Here is a 16568-nt window from a genome sequence, read left to right on the forward strand (position 1 = left end):
TTACGGTCACGCCATCCGCGGTCCTGTTCTTTCGCGACCATGTGTGTCTCTGACTGAGCTGGTGTGCTGGGTGAAAATATATTTTATGAAACTTGATTGTTCATTATTGAGATGAGAGTTCATCTCGGGTTTATATCGCTAGATGATTTCATCTAGGACTTTGAACTTTAAATCTAGGACTTTCAGGATCGGCATACTTGGATGATCGGCATGCTTATCACACACGTTATCGGTCCTTCTCTAGCGTCTTTATAGACCGCCGTTCAGTTTCCCTCCCATTGTGCCGTTTCTCCCGTGCCTCCCGTTTCTGCCGCTACTCCAGTTACTGCTGTTCCCTTCCGCCTCGCTCCCGCCGTTCAAATTTAGTACCGTCTTTCACATCTTCAAGTTAGACTAGCCCTCAGTTAATGTGGACGTTCAAACTCTAAGTTGCACCCTCCATTGGTTTATGTTCAAAAGCAAGGTAATCCGGCTGGTCAGAGTCCTGGACTGGCAGTAAAGCTGTTATTAAGAGCCATTTGAATACTGTCATCACTAACATATTTTTTCCAAAGTAGAATCAGTATTACGAAATCTTGTAAAATGGCTCACGTTAGTCCCACTTGATTTTTATTCATTTTCTGATGTACTGTACATCCTACTTCAAGACATCAATGATCCTACTTAGCCCTTCCATTAGCGTCACCTTATCAACTGAAAACACAAGTCTAAACCAGCCACTATCCTCAGCTCCAAAGCTTGATCCAGGAGCTACAAAGACCTTTCGCTCGAGCAGTAGCTGCATCACTCGATCCTCAGCGTGTGCATGCTCCTGTTCAGGATGGTTCTGACAGTAAGCCTCTCCAAGATTAGCCCACAAGAAGAAGCCTGCATTTGTTCCCCTCGCATAACGGATACCATACTCCGTTGCCCACGATGTTATTAGCCTGTAATGCTCTGTGAGTTTTATCCTGTTCTTGTCCAGATAGTCATCAACCCAAGCCTCGTCTTCGAGTACATTCGCAAAGGCGTGATCAGCGAGAGAAGAACTCATACTGTATAAGGCACCTGGAACAAGTGCTTTGTGCAATGAAGGGTTGCTCTGAGAGACAACGCATCCGATCCGAATGCCGTTGGACCCAAAATCTTTCGAGACACCCCATACCACGTGCATCAGAGACGGGTCAATGATACCTGTGGGGTCTATAGATAGACAAGAGGTAAAAGGCGTTGCTTGTGCATCCTCGTCTGTCCATGTTGATAAGGCGTAAACTTCATCGCTAATCAGGTGAATTTGATGTTTCTGACAAAATTGCATGAGTCCAATCAAGGCATCTCTGGAATAACAGCGCCCTAGGGGATTGTGCGGGTTGCAGAGAAGAATGCCAGCAATCTTCTTTCCTTGGGCTTTGGCTTCTTGAAACTTGGCATCGTACTTGTCAACGACCTTCACGCAGAAAGGATCAACGCCATGGCATGGCACCTGTACCACCTCCGTATCAACGCGAAGGCCAAAGGTTGGTATGAATGCGCGAAAGAAAGGTCTAGTGATAAGGAAACCATCCCCTTGATCTCCAACTGCCCAGGCGATATGTTCGATAGCTGCGCTACAGCCGTTGGTAATGGTGATTTGGTCCCATTCGATGTTTTTATGAGGGTGTAGATATTTGTTGAAAAAGTGTGCGAGTGCAAGCTTTAACCGTTTTGATCCAGTTGTACCATCGCCATAAGTCAAAGCTCGAGGTTGAAGGGAGACGTTATCAGTGATGTGTTTCAATAGCTCATCTTGCATGAGGACATTCTCTGCCATGCCCAAGCTCACGAAGCCTGAAAGGTTGGTCGTAGGGTCCCAAAGGTTTGCTGTGACGTCCCACAAGAGCGATCCGCCTTTGTTGTCGGCTGTTGCTTGACCGCGATTGGAGAGCTTCATGTTGATAAGGAAGGCGCTAAGAAGCCGGTATCGGTTGAAAGGGGGATGTAGTTTGAAAGAGTGAGACGTCTACAATATTTGGCTGTTTCGACCCTGAAGCAGGTGATGCCCGGAAATTATCGGAGTCACTAGGTTGAGGTTTGGGTTCGGTGCTACTTTTGTAGCCATGGTGAGTATGTCAACGCACCATACTGACTAAAAATGAGTAAAAAGTGGAGAGGTCGGTTCTAGAATCATGGCGCTTTTTCAATCAGTGGGTTTCCGCCCTCCAACAACAAGCGCATAATAAATTTCGCCTCTCAATCACTCTGAGGCTGAGAAGAGCAAGGTTGAGATCACTTTCCTTCGACAAAGACAGTGATAATGTTACGCAATCCTTCAATATCCGAGTCAAAAAACCCCCCCAAGAAAACGACGACCTATCTTCCGCGCCGGCAGATGGGGACGAGCGCCATGCCCTTGTTGATGTCAACCCTCGTGGGTTTTACATACGGCATCCTCCAAAGCCTCATATACTAAATGATTCCATCACACCGGACGACCTCCTCTTTCATACTATTCACATGGGAGCGGCGGTCGTAGACCCTGTCAAATGGACGCTTGTTGTCACTGGACTGGTGAAAAAGCCCTTTTCTCTTTCACTGGATCAGCTCAAACGCCTACCTCATAAATCGGTCACCTCTTTTCACGAGTGCTACGGCAGTCCACTTAAACCTCCAACGGAAGCAGTGTGGCGCATAGGGAACGTTGTCTGGACTGGCGTCCCTCTCTCATATATTTTATCACTTGCTTCACCACTCCCCGAAGCTTGTTATGTGTGGTCAGACGGGCTTGATCATGGAACTTTTGCTGGTGTCTCAGCAGATCGTTACCAAAAAGACCTACCAATGGATAAAGCCCAAAGCCCAGAAGTTCTGATAGCTTACAAGATGAACGGGGAGCCCCTAACGAAAGAGAGGGGAGGCCCGGTCAGGCTCGTTGTTCCTGGGTGGTTCGGCACAAATTCTACCAAATGGCTTTGCCGGTTAACGCTGGAGGACAGGAGGGCTGAAGGACCATATACCACAACCTTTTACAACGAAATCGATCCCGGAGACCCCAAAGGGGTCAAGAAACGGCCAGTGTGGAACATCGAAGTGAACTCAATTATTGTGCGCCCTGAACCGGACGCCGTTTTGATGGGCTCAACTGTCGCGATAGAGGGTTGGGCGTGGTGTTTTGAGCCGGTTAAAAGTGTTTGCATTTCTCTTGATGAAGGTGAAACTTGGATTGCAACTGAGGTTGAAACCAGAAAAGACTTTAGCTGGCAGATATGGAAGATAAAGTGGGATCTACCGAGCGGCTCATACTCAGTCATGGCTCGGGCTGAGGCCACATCGGGTCACATGCAACCACTGTATGGGAGACGGAATCATGTACACAGAGTCAAATTTTCCATATCTGAGGGAGTATACAGAACAGGGAACGTGGTACATTTATGCGATTAAATAGTTCTGTGGAACTCAAGGATGTTATCAAAAATTGCGCAATAGATCCATAACCTTTCAACTGCATGTGGGTAGGGATTATGTCCGTTGAACGCTTTATATCTTCTAGTGAAGAGCATTTTATTGAGAACGTTGCGAAATGGGAAGCAGAACCAGTTCAAGTAATTGAAAACTATACAAGTCAAAAGCGCAGCATGAGGAGGAAGACCTAGCCTTCCATGCCGTTATCAATTAACGTACTCTTAAGACCCTAGACAAGGGAAAATACTATCGCTATTAAGCGATTAAAATAGACCCTCAGCCTCACGCGTATGATTGTCGGTTCACTGTTAAAGTACGTTAATGTTGGCGGATGGTCTCCGCTGCGGAGAGCGGAGAGATGGAACGGGCCCTTTAGACACATGGCGGATTCGAACCGCCCGGACTAGCGCCACATTAGTTGATGTGTAACACCAGTCGATCCTATCACAGAGGCCTGCCTACTGAGCGGCATCCAACCGCCTCCTGGCAGTGGAGCAGGTCTGCATTCTACAACCGAAACAATTCGTAAGTTTGGGGCGATCATAAGTCCCTCAACGGACAATATTTAAATGCTGTGCTGTTCATAAAGGCATGTTCTGGTCAAATCTCTCAGATTGACCCCATACTTAAGCGGAGCACCTGTTCAGAGAGTACCTTTCCAACATTTTCCCTATCTTCGCACACCATGACTGCTGACGACAAGCTCAGTGGACTGCTCAGAGCTCTCACCCTCGAAGAGAAATGTACCCTTTTATCTGGAAAGAACATGTGGGAGACTGCATCTATTCCAAGACTAGGTATCAAAAGTCTCAAAACCAGTGACGGGCCAGCTGGCGTGCGCGGCTCGCGATGGGTCGACGGGACGCACACAACATTCATCCCATGCGGTATCTCACTTGCTGCAACATTCGACCCAGCTCTAATCGAAAGAGTCGGAGGCATCCTTGGTGCCGAGGCAAAGACTAAGGGAGCACACGTGCTGCTCGCTCCCACCATGAATATCAGCCGATCACCGTTTGGAGGGCGCAACTTTGAGAACTTTGGCGAGGATCCGTTTTTAACTGGACGCATGGCTATCTCGTACATCAAAGGCGTTCAAAATAAAGGGGTCGCCGCTTGCATGAAGCACTTTGTCGCCAACGATATGGAGACACGGCGATTCAATATGGACCAGACCATCGATCAGAGGACGCTGAGAGAGATCTATCTAAAGCCATTTCAGATGGCGCTGGAAGCCAATCCGCTCACGGCAATGACGGCATATCCCAAGATTAACGGCACACATGTTGATGCTAGTCGGAATCTTGTACATGACATTCTTCGAGAAGAATGGAATTACGGGGGACTGGTGATGAGCGATTGGGGTGGCCTCAACTCTACAGTCGACAGCATCCGAGCGACTACAGACCTGGAGATGCCAGGTCCCCCGTTGCGATACGGTAAAGCGTTGATGAAGGCGGTGGAGAGTGGACACATATCGGAGACTCAACATGTTGATCCTTCCGTCCAAAGACTTTTACGATTGCTCAACCAGTTCCATTGTCTGGACAGCATCAGCACTACAAATGGGCATGGCGACCAAAACGGCAGCGATCAACTCAACGGCATGGATATTGCGGCTGGAGAAGGAGAATCAGACACGCTCGAGTTCAGAAGGACAACAAGAGAGGCTGCTTCACAAGGCATCGTGCTACTCAAGAACAACAACAAGTTACTTCCTTTACAGCCATCTCGCATTAAGAAGCTTGCCATTATTGGCCCTAATGCAAAGAACCCGACGCTTGGCGGCACAGGGAGTGCTATCGTCAATCCTTATTACACAACAAACCCATACGATAGCATCACGTCTGCTGCGAAACAAAGAGATCCTGACATCGAAATACGCTATGAGAGAGGAATTTTTACGCATTTGCAGCCGCCTCTGATCGGCCACTGTTTGACTCAACCAAACAGTGGCTCGCCAGGACTTCAGGTGGATTTCTTCCACGGAAATCAATTTGAGGGCGACATTGTGGGCACAACATTCTGGCAGAACTCCCTCGTGTACTTCATGAGTGATGGAGACGTGCCTCAACCTCTGCGAGGTAAACAATTTTGCTACAAAGCCACAGGCCTCTTACGCCCAAGTGTCACTGGCACTTACGATTTCAGCCTATCCAATACAGGAAAGGCAAAACTTTTCATCGACGGACAAGTTCTTATTGACAACACAGAGTGGAATGAAATCAGTGGCAATTTTATGAACTGCGGCAGCGTCGAGTGCTTCGCTAGCATGATCTTGGAAGCTGGCAAAACATACCAACTCAGCATCGACAATATCGTTGTACCGCCTCCAACAAAGCCACATGATAATACTCTCTTCCACAAGATCTCAGGAGTTCGCGTTGGAATGCTTTTCAAACACGATGAACAGGCCATGTTCAACGACGCTGTCAATGCTGCTCAAGACGCTGACGCGGTAGTGCTCGTTGTGGGCCATAACAACGACACAGAGCGAGAAGGGTCGGACCGTACTTCGTTGTCGCTTCCAAGACGCACTGATGAGCTCGTTTCAGCAGTCTGTGCGGCTAACGAAAATGCCATTGTTGTGACGCAGTCTGCCTGTGCGATCAGTATGCCATGGTTGGATGAAGCTGGTGTAATCCTGCATACTTGGTATCAAGGCCAAGAATGTGGCAACGCCATCGCCGACGTCGTATTTGGCGTCGTCAATCCCTCAGGAAAACTGCCCGTTACTTTCCCCGGGAAAATCGAAGACCACGGGTCTCACAAGTGGTTCCCTGGAGACCCTGCCAACGACAAGGCAGAATTTGGTGAGGGCGTTCTGGTAGGATACCGATGGTTCGATTCTCAGGATATAGAGCCTCTCTGGTCTTTTGGATATGGTCTGTCTTACACGACATTCACCGTCTTAGATGTGACCCTGGAGGGTACCATTGGGCACCCAGGGTCTTCTGGCGTGCTTGTGAGAGCTGTTGTCGCAAATATTGGAGACGTTCTTGGCTCTGAGGTCGTCCAAGTTTATGTCTCGCCATCTTCAGCTATCCAAGCATCCAGCTTACCAGCAGCACCGCGGGCCCTTGCTGGGTTTTCCAAAGTCTTGGTACCGGCCGGAGAGAGCAAGACAGTCGATATCCGGTTAGATGATGACGCATTCAAGTGGTTTGACGTTACCGCCTCTAATTCACAGGGAGATACAAAGGGAGCGTGGCGTATTGACAAGGGGGCCTATAAGTGCTACGTTGGTACAAGTTCTCGAAACTTGCCCTGGACTTTAGATCTTGATATAGACTAGCAGCTTTCGCTATCTCAATACCCGTCAAGGCCGACAGATGCATTTGGCTCGAACTATGCGTACAATAGATAGCATGGTCTCAATGCTAGATCCGGGGAAGGCCCATTTCTCAAGAATGGGGATAGTTTGTGCTTGTATTCTGGCAATATCGGCCAAGCTAGAGGAAAACGTTTGTGTTGGTGAGGCCAGAGTTAGGAGCAAAGTTGCTGCCATAGTTCCATAGATGCATGCATATTAGTTTTTAATCCGTGAGAATATAGTTTGCTTGAAATGACTTACGAATGGAGAAATACTTCTAATGACGCGGTTGATGTCTGCACAACATGCTTTACAGCCTGTAGATATCCTCTACAGTGATGCAAGCATTTCTCCGCCTTTTCCACAATGCGGCGATCCACTGCTGCATGCGGAGCCAGAGAACACACATGTAGTAGAAATGGCCGATGGATGATATCTCCAGCGGCATGAAAGCGCATAGTAAGTACAGCTTCGTCAATGCTCGGGTGGTCGTTCTCAAATCCCACTTTAATAACATCTGGGAGGAGTTCAAACCAAGCATGCAGCTGATGATTAAGCTCGTTGGACATCTTAAATATTGATGTGGCAAGAGGCTGAGCAGCTGGATTAGAAGCGGGAGAGTCTACGCATTCTGATCCTGACTGCAGGCCATCGTAGAGAACAAAGTGTATGCGGTTGAGTAAGCGACGAGAGGAAATATTGGCTAACCAGCGGAGCATGGATGGCTCTGGTGAAGTGCCAAATCGAGGGAGTGGTAAATTTTCTACTACGTTTTCTATTCCACTCCGAGGCAGATGGTGCTCGGCCACAATATCACTGTCAAAGCGGTTAACGATGCATGCTGATGTTGACTCATCGAGCTTATTAGCCTCACCATTCGAGAATAAAGATGGCCCAACAGAGTCGGAGTATGGATTGATTTCGGGACTCGTGCTGCGTCGCTTGCGATATGTTCAATTTTCTTATCAAAGTCAGCTCAAGGCGCATCTAATTGCACAAAGTAGAGAACTTGCCGGATCCAGTAATGCTGGATTTCAGTGGATGCCATATGCACTAATCGCCAGGCCTGCAATGGTCTAGCTAAAAAGCTGTAGTATAATGCCGCCAGATACAGTGACTGTGGCAAAAGCAAACTATTCCCAAAATGTCGTAGTCCTTGAGTGAGGAGGATCCCAACTGCAGAGGGTAGAAAGTGGGAGCCTGGGGCCCAAGGGTCGCTGCCGGAACTGTATGTCTCTCTGGACACGCAACCGAGGGCCAATACCGTTGATACATGGGCCGATTCAAGGCCAGGTTGTAGCCCTTGCCCAAAAGCTATATTGTGAACGCCGTGAAACCCCGCCTCATCGAGGACAGGATGAAATGGATGGACATTGATGAAGAAACTTTGTACCAAGCTGGCGGCATCTTCCTCCAAGATAGTTGGGATATCGGCTGTGGCAGGGACTGTTGGATTGAGCGCTAGAGACTCTGGGATGCTGCGCTCCAACTCCACATGAAGAAAGATGTCAACAGGGTAGTGTCCCAGTAAAGCCCGAGCTGGAGCGGAGCGTAGGAGTTCCCCGGTCGTGGTGGAGTGGTCCAGGGGGATAGACATTGCATGGTTGGGTTCACTGGCGGGTGTAAATTGGGGCCCAAATGATGGCCCCAGTGGCCGTTCTAAAGCAGGGGAGCTGTTTGAGGGTATATCATGATAAGACGGTGATAGAACTGGCCCCGAAGCTAAGATTTCACCGTGAGGTTGCGCGTCGATAGGATATTCATCCAAATACTGCCGGTTTGAAGACCCAGAATCGGGTGTCCGACTGTAGAGAGCTTGCTCGAGCGATCCTAGCCTATCCAAGATAACTGTAACTTGATCCTCCAAGGCAGCGATATTCCTAACATGGGGGCGAAGTTTCTGTTAGAACAGAACATTTATGTTGGACTTTGCTTGTTAAGGCAGGGCTAGAGATACTGCACACACCAAACTTGCAGCACCAATAAAGGACAGGACCTACCGATTTTCTTCGGTATCACGATACTCGCACTGAGAGTCATTGGCCTCCTCGCAGAGCGTGCAGACGGGCTGCTTTCCATCGCACTTTCGTTTCCTATCATCACGATACAGATTGTGTTAGCTTCATGTTACTGGACCGCTATGGGAGGACAGATATAGTTCCGGATAACTTCAATGCGGCACGCGCACCTTTTGCGACAATAGTTGCAAGCCAGGGCGGCTCGCTTCCGCTTGTTGGCTTCCATATCTGTCTGTGTCTTATGACTCTTATCGCGAGGGAGTGTACAGGCAACTGAGGCAGGAAAAGCAGCCGAGGTGAGGAGGAACACATCCGCCGTTTTTGGCACCACCTGATCAGTCTTTTATTAAATTCTAGCCAGGGTAATATAAAGTCTAAACCTTTGAGGCGGGGGACTTCCGCCGGCTCCACCGGGTCATCATCATTTCCGAATCGACCAACGAGGCTTGCTCGGCGACGATCATGGATCGATAACTAGCGCCGAATTCGGTTCAAGGCGGCTCAGCTTCCGCCAGCCACAACGATAACGCGCCCTTGGACGGAAAACTCAATATCGGTCACGAATCGCCTCAGCTCAAATTCGGGTTGGGGTTGTGGGGGAGGGTCTAAGGCTCTGTTCCCCAGATTATGGGCTCTCGGATATTCATCAGTGTTATCACGAACCAGTCTCGACGGTCTTTGGTTCATCATGGCTATATCGTTACAACCTTTGCCAGAGCCCAGAGTACTATTTAGTCTGCTATTGTTTCTCTCCATCTACTTGGTTCCATCAGCAGCCACTTCTCTTTGCTCACATCCACATTCTAGGCCCTGATACTCATCTACATCGCCCGTCATGGAAGCATCGACAACAACCTCCGAAACCATGAGCGGATTCCGAAAGTGGTCGACAACCGCCTTGGTCATTTCTGTCTGCGTTGTCGATTCTGTCACGATCGCGTATGATGGCTCCCTTATGGGTTCTTTGAACGTCATGGAGTCGTATCACAAATACTTTGAGCTTACTACGACAACCACGGCCGTCAACACGTGCGCCACTTTTCTAGGCGCTATCATTGTCGGACCGTTTACTGGCATGCTCATCGATTGGAAGGGTCGCAAAATGGGCCTCTACGCTGCTTGTATTGTCAATATCCTAGGTGCCATCATCGCAGGTGCAGCAACAAATATTGCCATGTTCATTGCAGGCCGAGTTATCATTGGTGTTGGAGTCGGCCTGGGACAGACCGCAGCTGGCACGTATGTTGCAGAGACTACAGCACCATCCATCCGTTCCTTTGCCCTTGGTCTCTACTTCTCGTGCTGGGCCGTTGGAGCGCTTCTCGCCGCTGGCGTATCTTATGGGGTAATTATAGTCTCAACCAAGCTTGAAGCTTGAAGCTTGCTAACGTATTGGCTTTGCAGTGCTCTAACCTTGAGCCGTCTAACTGGGCGTGGCGAGTCCCTTCCATCTTGCAAGCAGCTCCACCTCTGGCTGTTTTTGGCCTTATTCCCTTCCTTCCGGAGTCTCCTCGATGGCTCGCGTATAACGATCGAACAGAAGAAGCGCTGCGTGTTCTGGCAAGGATCAACGGTGCTTCAGAGCAACATCCCGACGTCCAAATGCAGTTCAAGGAGGTTGTGGATACTTTGGGATATGAGAAGGGCGAAGGCCAGAGTCTGAGCTTTGCGGCCATTCTCAAGTCTCCTGGGAACCGAAAACGCCTCTTGCTCGCTTTGTCGGTTGCGCCATTGGCTATGTTGACCGGCTCAAACATTATCACGTAAGCAGAACCCTCACTCGATGTCTCTGATAACTTGGCTCATTATGGACTCTATCAGGTACTACTTTGGCAGCATGCTCACTCAGGCCGGCCTCGGCGACCCAACCACCCAGCTACAGATCAACGTGTGTCTATCTGCTTGGCAGCTTGTAGTGGCAATCATCGGATCAGGCCTTGCTGAGAAACTTGGTCGCCGAGTCCTCGCCTTGACCAGCTTGGGCCTTTGCTCCATGTTTTTCTATTTGCTGGCTGGACTGACTGCCAAGTTTGGAACAGCTGGCGACATGGCCGGTACTTATGGGACTGTGGCCTGTATCTTCCTCTTCCTTGGTTCGTACGCCTTTGGTATCACCCCATTGACAGCTATGTACGCCCCCGAGATTCTGCCCTACAACATGCGTGCGAACGGTATCGCAATGCAAGGAATACTGATCAAGTCTTGTGGTGTTCTGGTCTCAATGGCTTTCCCATACATGCTGGAAGCCGTAGGGTGGAAGACCTACATCATCAATGCGTCTTGGAACATCCTGCTCTGGCTCTACATTTATTTCCAGTGGGTCGAGACTTCGGGCTTGACTTTGGAGGATGTTGATGCTATTTTCGATGGTGAATTTCATACTAGGCCAGGAGGAGTCGAGGTGTTGGAGAAAGGTATCTCTCTCGAGGCCCGGGTCTCGAATGTTTCATCCCCATGAATGACAACTGGCGGAGTTTGAAGTATGCAGGAGGTTGAATGTCCTGTGAAGCTAAAACTTGAAGTATGGACGTACCTAGTACTTGATCAAATTCTGCAGCATGTGGTTTATTTCTAGTGTCTCTCTCTTATATCAATGAACATGCCTCTTGCTGTGAACAAAGGAGCTCAGTGTTTGTCGGCAGAGACTTGTAACATTGGTACATGGAGATATTTATTGTACGGGTAAAGGAACATAACTTAGATAGTACCAGACTATTTTTAATTGACTAAGGCAAAGAATAGGTGTCACAGAGCGATGCGTCGCATCTTCTCATAGGTGTATTTGTGCATACAGATTTTGCTTCGAATGTACAAGCTTTATCTTTACTTTTCAAAGCTGCCTGTCATACAGATCAATGGCACTTACCATCCACAACCCCTCTTTCGGCATAACCCCTCTTTCGGCAAGCAAAATAAAAAAGCCACCACCAAAAATCAACAACTTCACTTACACAGAACTTGACCGAATTGATAGAAATCCGTGAAACTTTTCGTTTCATAAATCATAAATAGGGTTTATCTATTGTACTCTGGTTTTTTTCGCCACCCGCCGCGACCGCCTGGGTGGTTGGTGGGGTATGTTTTCCTCTCTGACTTCGATGACAGAACCAGCCTCCGATTCTGACTCTTGCTCGCTTGAACAGACAGATTCCACCACAACAGGCATATTTTGAGTCGCCCCTTCTGGTATGGACTCTTTACCAGCTAGAGTCTCTCCAAGAGCCATAAAACGTTTGTTAGGATTCGGCACCGCCTTCCTCTTCTTCCCTCTCTTCAGGCGAGCCAATTCTTCCTCTAGGCTAGCAATCCTCAGCGTATGCGCCGCTACCGTCTGCTGTTGAGCCTCAAAGCCCTTAGCTATCACGCTGTACCGTCTCCGTGTCTTTGGTGTTTTGTTCAGCCCAAGATCACGAATTTGACGGCTCGTCTGTGGTGTATCGTCCGAGTCAAAATATGGCCTGGGCTCGGGAGTCGCCCTTGGGCTGCCATTCGGCCTATCTTCCTGGATTTCTGGGTGCCGCAGCGCTTTGGCACGTGAGATCGGCCAATTTCCAGTAACCCTCCAGCCAGACAGTATGTTCTTCTCAGTCATTCCAACTCGACGAGCCTTGGCGTAGGCCCTGATGAAATTAACCTTGTCCATCGGAGCGGAATCAGTCAACGAGGCGAACTTTTCCAACTCTCGTCGATATGCAGCCTTCGAGGCATTGAATACTCCATTGTCCAGTGGCTGGAGTCCATGAGAGCAGTGTGCTGGTAGATAGCAGCAATAAACGTTGTTCAAAAAGCACGTGGCCATCCATTCATCCTTCCATCACTCAGCACTGATCTTGAGGTGGGGAAAATAGTGAACATACTGTTGCATGGCTTCCATGACCATCTAAAATGATCAGTCTCGCATCAGAGTCGTCGGCAGGCGTAGTCTGGGGCAGATAAACTCTTTCAAGCCATTCAATGCCTATGTGGTCATCAGTCCACCCGTTGGGCGATGTTATATAATACCAGTCTGCTATCTGCTTGAACTCATCAAGAAACCACTGTTTCTGGAGCTGTTTCCCCTTGAATATTATGCCAGGAACTAAAGCGCGGCCGTCAGCAGTGATGGCTTCGATGAATGAAGTCCAATTCCGAGTTTGTGGTCCCTTGAGAAACGCCTTGCGCTTCGGGTCCGCGCTTCCAACGACCAGGCTATCTAGACCTGAACCCAGAGGGTTAGTCGGCCAAAACTCAAGCATTGACAGGGAATAGAGGTGAATTCTTGCCGAAACCAGTCATAATACCCCCCTCATCAACGTTGACGGTGTTTTCAGGCTTGATCCAACCATATTGGCCCTCCCTGATATCAAAGTACCAATGAACCGCTCTAGGTGTGAAAGAGTCAAATCTCTTGGCTTCTTGACGTCTACCTATCTTGGTCTTTAGGTCTGCGCGGCGATTGATAAACTTGGTCACCCAGTTACGTCCCAAGTCGGGATGTTCGCCCTGCTGTCTCAGCAGGCCCATGACGCAAGCGCGGATCTGACTGTGGGACGGAGCATAGCCCAAAGACTCCTGACGGAGTATCCAGAAAGCGAGCCTATCCTCTTGGCTCTTGTACAACCGTCGATGAGGGTGGATCTGCTCTTTTACGGCCCCACGGCCGTTAAGCCTGTCGATCAGAGTCCTTCGGGGCACTCCCCGTCTCTGAGCGGCTTGAGGAGGTGAAAAACCATTATCAGTAACATCCAATATAGCCTCTGCCATGTCTTCCTCTGTGTATTTCCATCGAAGTCTTGGCCTAGGCATTTTCATATGTTGTCGCAGATAAAGGCCAAAAAACAGAGAAAAGAGCGGTGAAGAACTTGATGATCAAATTAACACTATTTCCATAGCACGGTATGCATACATCGCGTACCCCGCACAGCCTTAGAGGGCTACAATCGTTAACTCCAATCATTTCTATAATCAGCAAAGGCATTGTCCTCCAAGTAGCTATTTATTTTGGCCAATATTTGTGTAAGTGAAGTTGGTGAGTTTTGGTGAAGCTTTTTTTATTTTGCTTGCCGAAAGAGGGGTTATGCCGAAAGAGGGGTTGTGGATGGTAGGTTCAAGGACAATTTTCTTCTACACATAATCGAAGCATCGTGTCTAAAGCTAGTGCGCAACTCGAGATAGCAGCGTCTTTATTCATTGTCAAAGTATTTCCTTCGCTTGCCAAGTCTGCTTCTAGCATTATGGCGTTCCGATATGGCCGATATGGCCGATATAGCCACCCAGAGTTTAATTTTACCCCGCCAAGGGTCTCATTCGTTATTCGGAGCCTAAAAAATCATCCGAAGATCTTGTTCATAAATCTGTCTGCAAGGCTTATTCTCAGCCCTGTAGATCGCTTGTAGCTTACTCATGTTCTTGCCATTATCATCACTATTAACGTCAAGACAGCCATGAGTTCGATCATCCGAGTGGCTGCTTGCCACGCCTCTCCCATTTTTCTCTCAGCAAGAGACACGACAAATAAAGCAATTTCTCTGATCAAGCAAGCCGCTAGTAACAAGGCAAATGTCGTTGTGTTTCCCGAAACCTTCATCCCAGCATTCCCCGTCTGGAGCTCTCTACGATCGCCACCTGAGAACCATGATCTCTTCAAGCGCATGGCATTGGAGTCTGTGCTTGCCGATGGCGAGGAAATTCAGGCCATCCGATCAGCCGCAACTGAGGCAAACATTACCGTCAGCATCGGCATCTCTGAAAAAGTTCGAACCAGCAGCGCGACTCTGTATAACTCCAACCTGATCATTGGCGAATGTGGTGATATTCTGGTGCATCATCGCAAACTTATGCCGACCTTCTTTGAGAAGCTTACTTGGGCACCTGGCGATGGGTTTGGACTACGAGTCGCCGAGACAGCATTCGGCAAGATCGGAAACCTGATATGCGGCGAGAATACCAACCCCCTCGCGAGGTATACCCTTATGGCCCAAGGCGAGCAAGTTCACATTTCAACATGGCCGGCGATATGGCCTACTCGCCTTCCAGGGAAAACACGAGCTGTCGACGATCAACAAGAACAATCCACCCTGCGAGGGTCAAGCTCGTCGCGTCAGGCCAACTATGACAACATCGCCGCCAACAGAACCAGAGCGGCGGCGCACAGCTTTGAAGCCAAATGCTTTGGCGTTCTATGCTCGGGATATCTCAATTCCGACGCTGTGGACACCCTTGTATCGGGTGCTCTGAACCCAGATGTTGTATCAGAAGCTCTCCAACAAGCACAACAGGGTGCCACCATGTTTTTGGACCCTACTGGCGCTCTATTGCAAGGTTTCACGGTTGATCCAAACACGCAAAAAGAGGAAGGTCGAGATTATTTGCAGACTGAAGAAGGAATCCTGTATGCTGATATGGACTTGCATGACTGCATCGAAGGAAAACAATATCATGACGTCGTGGGAGGCTATCAAAGGTTTGATGTCTTTGATCTGACTGTTGACAGATCACGTCGTAACCCTGTGAGGTTCACGAAAGAGGATACGCAGCAGGATAATTAGGATCAATATGGTAGTTGTAGATGGAGGCGGTGAAGGCTATTTTCCTATACTTTCTGTATATGTAGCCAAATAGTATCTATCGATTAACCACTTAAAAATCGAACAGTTCCGAGATTCAATTGAAGAAAGCTTCAAGCGTATTTGATGTGCTTGGTCCTCGGCATCCGCGGATTGGTCTTGGTGTGAGCTTCGGACTTCCGCACTACAAATGATTTACAGCACGCCCATAACTTGAATCACCTGTGATTTGCTCCAGAAATGAAGTAATGCAATAGGAATCCTTTCTGCGTCGTAGCCTGGTGGCAAAATGCAATGATAAAGGGTCCGTGCTGCAAGGAGGAACTAACCCGCCTGTATTACCCTAGCCCTGTGCCTTTCGTCCCTTCTTTCGTTCCTCTCTTCGTTCCTCAAGGTCTTTTGCTATTGCCCCTGAACTTAAACGCTTCGCTCTGATTTGTGCAGCTATTCGCACTTCCTGATTAGCCCAAAGTCCCTCATCTCTGATTATTTTTATACTATTCCTCTGACTTAATTAGTTACTTTAGCTCACTTTACTATTAGTTATCTATAATTCCTAATATCTATTCCTACTCTATGGTTTCAGAAAGATCCTTAATTTATATTCTTTTCCACTTTCCTTTATTAACGTACATGATAAGCGAGTGCAACACAACATCCCAACATCTCAGATAGAAATAGCCATAAAAACACAACAGACTATTAATTAAGTAAAATTAATCGCTATATTCTTCCAGAGCCATAGCGACAACTATCTGACAGGTCCTTGCATTATGTCCTGTCTTGCCGCACGCTCCACAGCGCCTTTCCTTCATTCGCGCAGGCCCTCCTTGACCACCACTTCTCGATGGTCCAGCCACCGCCTGCGCATCAACATCCGTTTGGTCAATTACTTGCCTTCCTTCCTCTACTGTCATCACCCCTCCTTTCTGTAGCCGGGTTCTTTTTGCCCTCCGCCGCCGGCTTAGTATCTCATTTGCCGGTTCAAGATCTTGGACCCTGGCCTCTAATAAGGCAACCTTATGCATAACTATCTTTGTTCCCTTAGAAGAAGACCTCAATGCTTCTAGAATCGACTCTGGAGAGCTACTTTTATGCCTTTTGATTCTCTTTTCAAGATATTCAAGCTGAGGGTCGGCCTCAAGGATAGTCTTTGGGGTCTTTGAGACCCAAGGGGTCGAGGGACTAACCACCTCCTCCGCAGGCGTCGGAGTCCGCAGCTGCACATCGAGCTTCGAGATTACACTTTCTGGGTCAAGAGGAGCTTTAATATTT

The 16568-nt window shown here is 48.5% G+C and overlaps 6 protein-coding genes across 6 annotated transcripts; 4 read left to right on the forward strand and 2 right to left on the reverse strand.

Annotated features, from left to right (window-relative positions):
• Positions 1-218: 218 nt before the first annotated feature.
• BKA55DRAFT_664586 (pyridoxal phosphate-dependent transferase) lies at positions 219-2032 on the reverse strand. The gene has a single exon (XM_046197702.1). The coding sequence runs from the start codon at positions 1907-1909 to the stop codon at positions 638-640; it is 1272 nt and encodes a 423-aa protein (XP_046047873.1). The 5' UTR covers positions 1910-2032; the 3' UTR covers positions 219-637.
• Positions 2033-2310: 278 nt separating this feature from the next.
• BKA55DRAFT_515298 (Oxidoreductase, molybdopterin-binding domain-containing protein) lies at positions 2311-3396 on the forward strand (the record flags this gene model as incomplete). The annotated part of the gene is made up of 1 exon (XM_046188009.1): positions 2311-3396. A coding segment is annotated over one exon (1086 nt), but the record flags the coding sequence as incomplete, so codon positions are not given.
• Positions 3397-4102: 706 nt separating this feature from the next.
• On the forward strand, positions 4103-6712 carry BKA55DRAFT_514402 (beta-glucosidase B; the record flags this gene model as incomplete). The annotated part of the gene is made up of 1 exon (XM_046187966.1): positions 4103-6712. The coding sequence occupies one exon, from the start codon at positions 4103-4105 to the stop codon at positions 6710-6712; it is 2610 nt and encodes an 869-aa protein (XP_046047875.1).
• A 24-nt stretch (positions 6713-6736) lies between these two features.
• Positions 6737-8974, reverse strand: BKA55DRAFT_594994 (uncharacterized protein; the record flags this gene model as incomplete). The annotated part of the gene is made up of 6 exons (XM_046195736.1): positions 6737-6869; positions 6992-7546; positions 7605-7663; positions 7740-8610; positions 8731-8823; positions 8919-8974. 6 exons carry the CDS (start codon positions 8972-8974, stop codon positions 6737-6739), a joined length of 1767 nt encoding a protein of 588 aa, XP_046047876.1.
• A 609-nt stretch (positions 8975-9583) lies between these two features.
• BKA55DRAFT_691341 (hexose transporter) lies at positions 9584-11206 on the forward strand (the record flags this gene model as incomplete). Its single annotated transcript, XM_046199649.1, has 3 exons — positions 9584-10093; positions 10153-10511; positions 10570-11206. 3 exons carry the CDS (start codon positions 9584-9586, stop codon positions 11204-11206), a joined length of 1506 nt encoding a protein of 501 aa, XP_046047877.1.
• Positions 11207-14127: 2921 nt separating this feature from the next.
• Positions 14128-15275, forward strand: BKA55DRAFT_664591 (nitrilase; the record flags this gene model as incomplete). The annotated part of the gene is made up of 1 exon (XM_046197703.1): positions 14128-15275. Exon 1 carries the CDS (start codon positions 14172-14174, stop codon positions 15273-15275), a length of 1104 nt encoding a protein of 367 aa, XP_046047878.1. The 5' UTR covers positions 14128-14171.
• Between the last annotated feature and the right edge of the window lie 1293 nt (positions 15276-16568).

The sequence above is a fragment of the Fusarium redolens genome (genome assembly GCF_020744475.1).
Source record: "Fusarium redolens strain MPI-CAGE-AT-0023 chromosome Unknown BKA55scaffold_10, whole genome shotgun sequence".
Taxonomy (NCBI): domain Eukaryota; kingdom Fungi; phylum Ascomycota; class Sordariomycetes; order Hypocreales; family Nectriaceae; genus Fusarium; species Fusarium redolens.

Bases quoted from the DNA above. Each gene is read 5' to 3' on its own strand.
- BKA55DRAFT_664586 (XM_046197702.1), bottom strand. From the start codon at position 1,909: ATGAAGCTCTCCAATCGCGGTCAAGCAACAGCCGACAACAAAGGCGGA.